This window comes from Lathyrus oleraceus, chromosome 6, assembly GCF_024323335.1.
Source record: "Lathyrus oleraceus cultivar Zhongwan6 chromosome 6, CAAS_Psat_ZW6_1.0, whole genome shotgun sequence".
Taxonomy (NCBI): domain Eukaryota; kingdom Viridiplantae; phylum Streptophyta; class Magnoliopsida; order Fabales; family Fabaceae; genus Lathyrus; species Lathyrus oleraceus.
Genome location: NC_066584.1, coordinates 451,026,212 through 451,034,594, shown reverse-complemented (window position 1 = coordinate 451,034,594; position 8,383 = coordinate 451,026,212). Strand labels below are relative to the sequence as shown.

Sequence of the window (8,383 nt, the reverse complement as noted above, 5' to 3'; positions counted from 1 at the left end):
GAGTGACTTGTGTGGTTAAAAACAAAAGAATGTCCTACTTCTGCTCACTCATGGGTCACATTATTTCATATATACCATACAAATCAAAACACAAGTTGGGCCTGGCTTGCAAGAGTTTATAAAGGGCAATGCTCATTGTTTACTAGTTCTCTCAAACCCATTAAAATCCAAAAGTACTCTACTTTCGCATCGTTTAGATAGAGGTTGAAATTCAGACACCTCTAATACACAAATAGACATGCCCAGATATTGCAATCCGGATTCATCATCTAATGACAATAGTATATCATTTTCATCATATATGGTCCATGAGAATTTCAAAGTCCGGACAAAATTATATTTAAAATATTAAAATTTTAGAAGAAAAAAAAGGGCATTTCGGACAGTTACGGATTTTGAAATTCAGACATGGTTTTTGCATTCTAGACGTTTCGGATGAACATGAACTCTTATGTAATATATTGTGTCTGAGTTTTAAAATCCGAACAAGGTTTTTGTACATTCAAGGGTGTTTCAGATGAACTTGAGATCTCTTGTAATATGTGATGCGTCCAGATTTTAAAATCCGAACGATGCGAAAAGGGCTAGAAATTTCTTAGCATTTGAGAGCACTATTAAGTGTACACATTGGGCTTGCAAAGTTACAAGAGTTTATATACATTATAAGTTTGCTTATTCACATATTTTATGTTTAGCCAGGTTTTGTTTTATAACTCATAGGATATTAAAGTACAATAAAAATTAATGAACAAAGATAAAAACATACTCAAAGGTGAACACTACTAAGAGATTCCAAATATATTGTTGATCAAGAATTGACAGATGAAATCAAAGTTAAAGAACCTTTACAGTAAAGAACTTGAAGCTCCTCAAAAGACATGAAGGTGTATGTGCTGATTGAGAATGACTTAACTCCTAAATCTAGTTACTATTCACCTCAAGTCGGGGTTTTAGACCCATAGTTTGTTGTTGCGAACCAATTGTAGCTACGATTATCTTCAAAGCTAACAGCAAAAAGCCAGAAATTTTTCTTCATCTTGTCAATATTCCTTGAAATCCTATGTTTGAGTAACTCCAATGCTGCAGAAAACAATCCTTTACCATCAACAATAGAGCTCCTTTGATATTCAAGAATCCAAGTGTTAGGATCTAGTTGAACTACTGAGGCACCCCATTCTGGTTGTATCCATGAAGTATTAGCCTTTCGAATCAAATAGCTAACTTGTCCATCACTCCACTTTTAAACAGAAACACAAAAACAACATTAAGTTAGTCACCGATAACATATGTATACATACAGACCCCTTAGATTGAGGGCGTGTCCAAACCATGTTGGTCTGAAGCACCGGCACAATCACGACGCAAAACAGGACACCAATAATGACACATGGACGACACCGATACAAATTTCAAAACACGAACAGATTGAGGGCATGTCCAACCCGTGTTCGTTTATGAAGCACCAACACAAACACACACACAAGACATGACACCAGTAATGACAAATGGACGACACCCATACTAATTTCAAAAAATGAACAAACGGTAATTAATCACATGTATGGCCGTTGTGTCGGACACTTACACATGTCAAACACGTGACACGTCTTTGTTAAGAGGTGTCTGTCTTTGTTAAGAGGTGTTTGTGCTACATAGGTGCATTGGTGTGGGGCACATTCATATAAACATACACTGATCCAGAACGTCTAATTATTTAACTTTCTCAAATTATTATGGCTATCAACCATAAATTGAAACTGAAAGCATTTTGGAGAATTGAATTTACCTCAGTAACTCTTCCTGATAAGATAGTTAGGGTCCGAGAAGACATCCCGGTTGTGATCATTCCAGCAGTTTGTAGAGGCCAACCCCAAATTACAACCTCCTCCATTGCTGATTTATACAATTTGCACCTTGAATTCAATAACAGACCATCCTATATACAAATTTTAAAGCCAAATTCAAAATTTCATACTTTTTTTAACAAATCAAGAAACTTTTTTCAAGGAATAGTTCGAAAATTACAATACCTGGCTAACATCCCATGAGCTACCAGTAAAACTACAGTTTGAAACTTTTCCATGAACAACATTCCCAAATTCTTTCTGCAAAAATCTCAACTTTCCATTCAAATCTTGAATTTGAAAACATTTCTCACCAACCCTTTTCACTAATTCCGGCGACAAAGAAGGTTGATAAACCACAGAAACAACCTTCGACAAAACAACATCAGTAAACAAAAGAAACCCCAAAACCATCATCACATTCAACACACCAACACCAGAGCAAAAATCCCTCTTTTTTCCCTCGTTCTTCATCTCCACTCTCTGAACATGATTCGATTTAGCACTTGATTTGATGATAGCACTGGACGGTGGTTCTATAAAGCTAGAACCTTTTCTTGGCGTGTTGAAAATGGAAGAATCAAAGGTGATTGGAGAGTAGCTATTGAAATTGGGTTTTGAAGAAGAGAATTTAGTTAAGGAGCTATTGGGTACGAGATCAAGGGTTGCATTGATACTGGCAATGCAAAATTCACATTTACAGTTGGCGTTTTTCTTGCAACCGGGGTAGTAGGAGCTGTTTTCATGAGTATCTTCTTCTTGTTCTTCATAGTTGATGGGAGATTTTGGTTCCTGAAAGTGGAATCTCATGGTTTCTTGAATTGATTCTTCAGATATTTTCTTGTTCTTGGTGTGTTGTGGATGTATTGGTATTGTTGAAGTTTGTTTTATGAGGTGAAATTTGAAGAATCAGAGGTAGAAGTTTGAATCAGGAGCCCAACGGTCGTATCTGTTTGTGGAATCCGTTTTTTTAGGGCTGAAATGACATACGAGTAATATCTATATTCGAATAATTTAGGGTTTTTATGGAAATTATTGGATGCGTTAATTTTGATGATAAAATTAATATCATTTATTAAAATATATCTATTAATTATAATTAAAAGAATGATTAGATAAAATGAATATTAATAAATAGGGGTATCATAGTGGAAAAATAATAATAAATGCTCCATTAATATTATAAAAACAATTATTTTGAAACCGAAAGAAGTGCAAATGAAATATTTTTTATGAGACGGATGAAGTATCCATTCCCGTATTTAGAGCAAATGAAAATGTATTTATTAAGAAGCATATATTTTCATTGAATAAAAAAAAAATATAGGAACAAACTTTTTGAAAACTAAAAATGACAACTATTATTAGCTTAAACTTGTTATAGTAATACAATTAGTTATGTATTTTGTCTTCCTAGTATAGTTTGTTGTATAGTTAATTATGTTGGTTTGTTGATTTAATTCTATCAAGAAGCAAGTGTATGTATATATAGTTAGGGTCCGTCATTTGAATTTGGATGTCTTGGACGAATCAAAAGAGTGGTGTCCTTATATAAGAATAAAAAAAATAATTGAATAAAGAATATATTTTCATTTGACATTGTGCAAAAAGAATACAAGTATGGATCTTTGAATCAATGTTTATACTACATCAAAACATAAACCACTATAAAGAGATTTATTCTTCTTCTCCTTTTTCTTTTTCTTCTTCTTCTTGATCCAATCTTTTTTCCTATAAAAAAATTGACCAAACCTTTAAATTATTTAAATATCATCCTCTTAGCATTTTTTTGTTGCAAAATCATTAATGATTCGTTCATAATCAATGTTCTTCAAAAAATTATTTTCAATTGAAATCAACGCAAGATTATTTTATCTATCTTGTGACATAGTAGATCTCAAATGAGATTTGAAAAACTTATTTTAGCAAATGCAACACTGTTCGGAATAGTCAATATTATTCTATAAGTTATGCATGCATTAGGAAAACAATTAAAAGTCTTTAATGAACTCAATATCATATAGCTTGATTTTGATTCAACGGTTAAAACTTCTCTAATAACTTTCAATTCTTCAAATAAAATTCCACCATCAAGATCAAGAGAATCTTCATGTTTTAAACAAGTTTCAAGATGTTTACAACATGTTTTCAAGTCCCTACCAGATAATGATCTAAGCCTTTCAATACTAAACAAGAACCCAAAAATATTTTCATATGTGTTAAACTGCTGAAATCTTCTATCAAGTGAGCCAATAGTTTAATCTACAATAATAAGAAATAGTGATTTCGAAAAGACTCTTCAGCAGACTCTAGATTCAGTTGCGTGAGTTGAGATGGATTTTCATCATAGTGTTATTTTCTACGAATTTGACGTTTTTGAATAAACACACATTCAATCTCCATTTCATTCTTAATCTTTTCAGCACTAGCCTTAGCATTTTCAAATCCAGATTCTCTATATTTTTTCAAATACTTGATCAAACCTTTTACTAGTTCTATAGCCACATCAATACGCATGTCTTTTTTTTGTTGCAAACTTTTGTTAATTTCCTTAACATCAGTTAACAATTCAAACCAAATAATCATAGCTACTAAATATTCAAAGTTTCCAATTCCATGAGTTGCTAAAGATTCAACTTCACTCTTAATTTTCGGATCATTATCTTGTTCAGCTAGTTGAAATAATGCTTCTCTTACATCTGAAGTTTGAGATTTAATTTCATATACACTATTCACATTAGTTTCCCAACATGTTGGTGACAATTTTTTAATAGTTAAACCTTTCACATTGTCTCTAAGAATTTTCCAACATTTTGTCGAATGAGAAAATACAGTATAAATATGTTGTAACACTCCAAAAAAATATTTAGTTTTAGTACAAGAATTCGCAATATCACAAAGTGTAAAGTTAAGGGTATGACAACCACACGGTGTGTATAATGCTCTAGGGTTAATATCTAATAATTTTTTTGTACACCTTGTTGTTTACCTTTCATGTTTGATCCATTATCATATGTGTGTCCTCTCACATTATTAATATCTAAACCAAGAGTTTCTAATCACTACGCCAAAAACTGGAATAGACAGCGCACCTTAGAGGGCGCTTTATTACAAAAGCGCACTCTAAAGTGAAGCCAAAAAATAAGGAGCGAACAACTGGAATAGACAGCGCACTTTAGAGGGCGCTTATGTAATAAAGCGCCCTCTAAGGTGAAGCGAAAAAATAAGGAGGAGATAGAGGGACAACAATACAGGGCGCTTTTTAGAAAGCGCCCTCTAAGGTTACCCTTAGAGGGCGCTTTTAAAAAAGCGCTCTATAAGTCCATGTGCATTTCCAGTTTATAAAGCGCTTTTGGAAAGCCTTAGAGAGCGCTTTCATAAGCGCCCTCTTAGGCCCCCTTTAGAGGGCGCTTTTTTTCCACAAGCGCCCTCTAAGGTCCCCTTTAGTAAACATTAAAATTATAACATACTGCGCGCTTTGTTATTTCACTCTCTGTTATTTTCGTTCTTTTTCACGTTAGGGTTCTCACTGCTACGATTTTCGCTACTTCTAAGGCGTTCTCCTTCCACCTCTGTTAGATCTACGACGTTTCCTCCTTCTATTAATTCGTTGTTAGCTGTTCGATTTTGACACCATAGGTATTTTTCTAATCTTCATATTACTTGGTTTCTCTTCTGACGTTCGCTATTGTTCATTTTTGGTTTCATTTTTCTTGGTTCATACATTTATTGAGTATTCTCAACAATAATTATTGTGTTGCAATGCTAGCAATGAAGACTAAGCATTATGGGTTAAATTTCACCAACTGTTCCATTTGTTTCTCGATGTAGAAAAAGTAGGCATTATGGGTTAACATTTGATAATCATAATTTTGTTATTAATCTTTTTGTGCCTCTGACTATATTTCCTCTTTATTTGAATGTACTGTGTGTGTTGGTGGCTGATTTTGTGGATATGAAGAGAAACCTGCAGCATCTTGTAAGTAGTAGCTCTAACTTTTGCTGGCCCTTGGTAGAGATTCTCTTTTACTATTAATATTGTTGCCGTTCTCTTTATTTTTATTAGGTGATCCACATATATTCTCTCCTTCCCTACTATATGAAAGTTTCAGTTACCTTATCCTAAACTCTCAACTTGATTAACATTAATCTGATACTGCAGGTATAAATGAGCTGGAAACTGCATTATCTACGTACAAATCGATTTCTGCTGATGCTCCTGGCCAAATAATTTGGTCTGTGGCTGAAAATTATCGTTTTGAACCCGCCTTAATTGAGGTATTTTTGTTTCTGTTTTGACATTTTAACCTATGAATCTGCCTGTCCATTTACGTAGTTTGTTTGGCAGGGCAAGAAGCTAATTGCTGACATTGGCAAAATGATGAGTGTCCAAGTTATTGTAGAAGGATCAATGAACAGTTCAAACCCATACTTTTCAAGTTCTTGGAGACGCAGTTTTACTGTATGTGCTTTGAAATTAAGTTACACATTCAGTATTTGTTTTAGTACAGGAGAGTATCTGGCGTAGCTTTGAATCACTTAATCAACTCTACTATTCTGGCATAAAAATGTAGGGGGGAAAATCTACTTTATAATTTAATAATTGAATATGTTTCCTAAATTTACACACTTTATCAAAATAAGTCTGAGATTTCTTTCTCAGATATGAATTCTTTTTAGTTTATTTGACATCGCCGATGGAGTACTACGAACTTCTGGCCTATATTCATTAACATTCATTATTGTTTTCTGTATTTCCTAAATCAGGCTATACTAGCACTGGCTATTTAAAATTCTGAAATTTTTTATTAACTTCCTGTGTTATTAGCATTTTGCATACCAATTTTATCCTGTTTTTCTCAACATTATTTGGTTCCTTATGTGAAGTTATCATTTTTTTTCTTTCTAGCAGGGAGGCTTTATTCTCGATATGGGTGTGCATTTCATTGCGGGGTTAAGAATGGTAATATTCAAAATTTTACTGTCTAATTCACAGACAATTTTATTCATTAACTTGTGTTCTTCTGTATTTCCTAATGCAATTTATGTTGCAGAAAACTCTGATTATCATTGGTGTAGTAAAATCAAGTGGGGCTTTCTGGCATCTGAATCTTAAATTATGAATGAACCACTCTTTATCAAAACTTTCTTACTAACTATGAATGAACCACTCTGAAACCTAAATCAAATGGGACTTTCTGGCATCTGAATCTTATAATAATTTAATGGCCGTCTCCTTTTATTCTCGACAGCTTGTTGGGTGTGAGGTAGTTTCAGTTTCAGCTATGACATCGCATGTGGATTTGATCTTACCACCACCAGATAATTTATCATCTATCTTGTAAGCCTCTATTTTCCAGAAATGACTTTACAAATACTCGACAGAAATGTGAATTATTTTTGGAATGTTTTTCATCAGTCATTTGGAGAATGGATGCTCAGGAGTATTTGTAATGGTTGTCTCCTCCAGATCCCCCAAGGCATGTGGTAAATGATCCCTCATCTTACAAACACACATGTGCACGCGTGCTACACATCCCAAACAGTAGATATGTTCATTATTCATGCATTTTTCATTCAAGTCTTTAATCATGGCATTAAACACATTATAGATCTTGTGGCGAGTTGTTGGCACAAATGGAACCCTTCAAATTGAGCGAGGATTCCAAGGACAACACGGATACCTGGTATATACTATAGTTATAAGTTACACTATAGGTTTTCAAAAGTAATAGCTTAGGTAGATCTGAACTTCTCCTTCAATATCCACTAAAGTTGCAATTAATTTATTCAAATCACTTTCAGTTATCTTTATTGTTTTCTGACGTTATGATGTTATATAGGTTTCATTATATGATGCTAATGGACAATGCAAAAGCTCATTTTTCCCATTCAGTGGAGTAACTGAAGAATTAAAAGCTTTTTTTAATGATGTTTCTGAAAACACCCTCAAGGTATTAAGATTCCTGCAAAATGCTTCCACAATTCCACCTTCTAATTTTGTAGTTTTGTGTCAAACTCGTAGCATATATTTTTGTTCATTACATTCCTTTCTTATCCTCAATTAAATGTCCATGCTAGTATGAATTCTCTAGTCTAAATTATTTCTATTTTGCAGAAGGGTAGTCAGTTTGTACCCGAGCACCGCCTCTCTTTTGTCGAGGGTGCGAGAGACGTTGCTCTTTTAGAGGCAATGCTTGAATCTGGATCAAGGCAGAGAGATCCACGTGATTGGATGAAGTTATAGGATTTGTATGCATTTATTGAAATTATTACTTGTATGAATTGGTTGTATATTTAGAATCTTTAGAAGTTAAACGATTATATATCAGTGGATTGTTGTATATGTATGGATTGTTGTATATAAGGCTTGTTGAATGCAATGTGTGAAAAAGGGCTTCAAATTATACAGTTTTAGGTGTACTGCTTCAATATACAGGTTGTCTAAAATAAATAAAAAATATAGCGCTTTTTAAAAAAAAAAATTTAAATAACCACCCACTTTAGAGGGCGCTTTCCAAAATAAGTGCCCTCTAAAC

At 33.5% G+C, this 8,383-nt stretch overlaps 2 protein-coding genes across 2 annotated transcripts; one reads left to right on the top strand and one right to left on the bottom strand.

Annotated features, from left to right (window-relative positions):
* Nucleotides 1-757: 757 nt before the first annotated feature.
* LOC127097042 (uncharacterized) lies at nucleotides 758-2,832 on the bottom strand. The gene is made up of 3 exons (XM_051035557.1): nucleotides 2,031-2,832; nucleotides 1,787-1,936; nucleotides 758-1,237 (listed from the first exon to the last, which is right to left on the bottom strand). Exons 1-3 carry the CDS (start codon nucleotides 2,652-2,654, stop codon nucleotides 938-940), a joined length of 1,074 nt encoding a protein of 357 aa, XP_050891514.1. The 5' UTR covers nucleotides 2,655-2,832; the 3' UTR covers nucleotides 758-937.
* A 2,960-nt stretch (nucleotides 2,833-5,792) lies between these two features.
* On the top strand, nucleotides 5,793-8,091 carry LOC127096196 (uncharacterized; the record flags this gene model as incomplete). Its single annotated transcript, XM_051034798.1, has 9 exons — nucleotides 5,793-5,823; nucleotides 6,007-6,122; nucleotides 6,193-6,306; nucleotides 6,757-6,807; nucleotides 7,097-7,185; nucleotides 7,264-7,324; nucleotides 7,457-7,531; nucleotides 7,688-7,798; nucleotides 7,963-8,091. Coding segments are annotated over 9 exons (777 nt in total), but the record flags the coding sequence as incomplete, so codon positions are not given.
* Nucleotides 8,092-8,383: the final 292 nt, after the last annotated feature.

Coding starts and splice junctions, on each gene's coding strand:
- LOC127097042 (XM_051035557.1), bottom strand. CDS start 2,654: ATGAGATTCCACTTTCAGGAACCAAAATCTCCCATCAACTATGAAGAA. Junction 1,937..2,030: donor GCTCATGGGATGTTAGCCAG/GTATTGTAATTT, acceptor ATTTGTATATAG/GATGGTCTGTTATTGAATTC. Junction 1,238..1,786: donor TATCAGGAAGAGTTACTGAG/GTAAATTCAATT, acceptor TCTGTTTAAAAG/TGGAGTGATGGACAAGTTAG.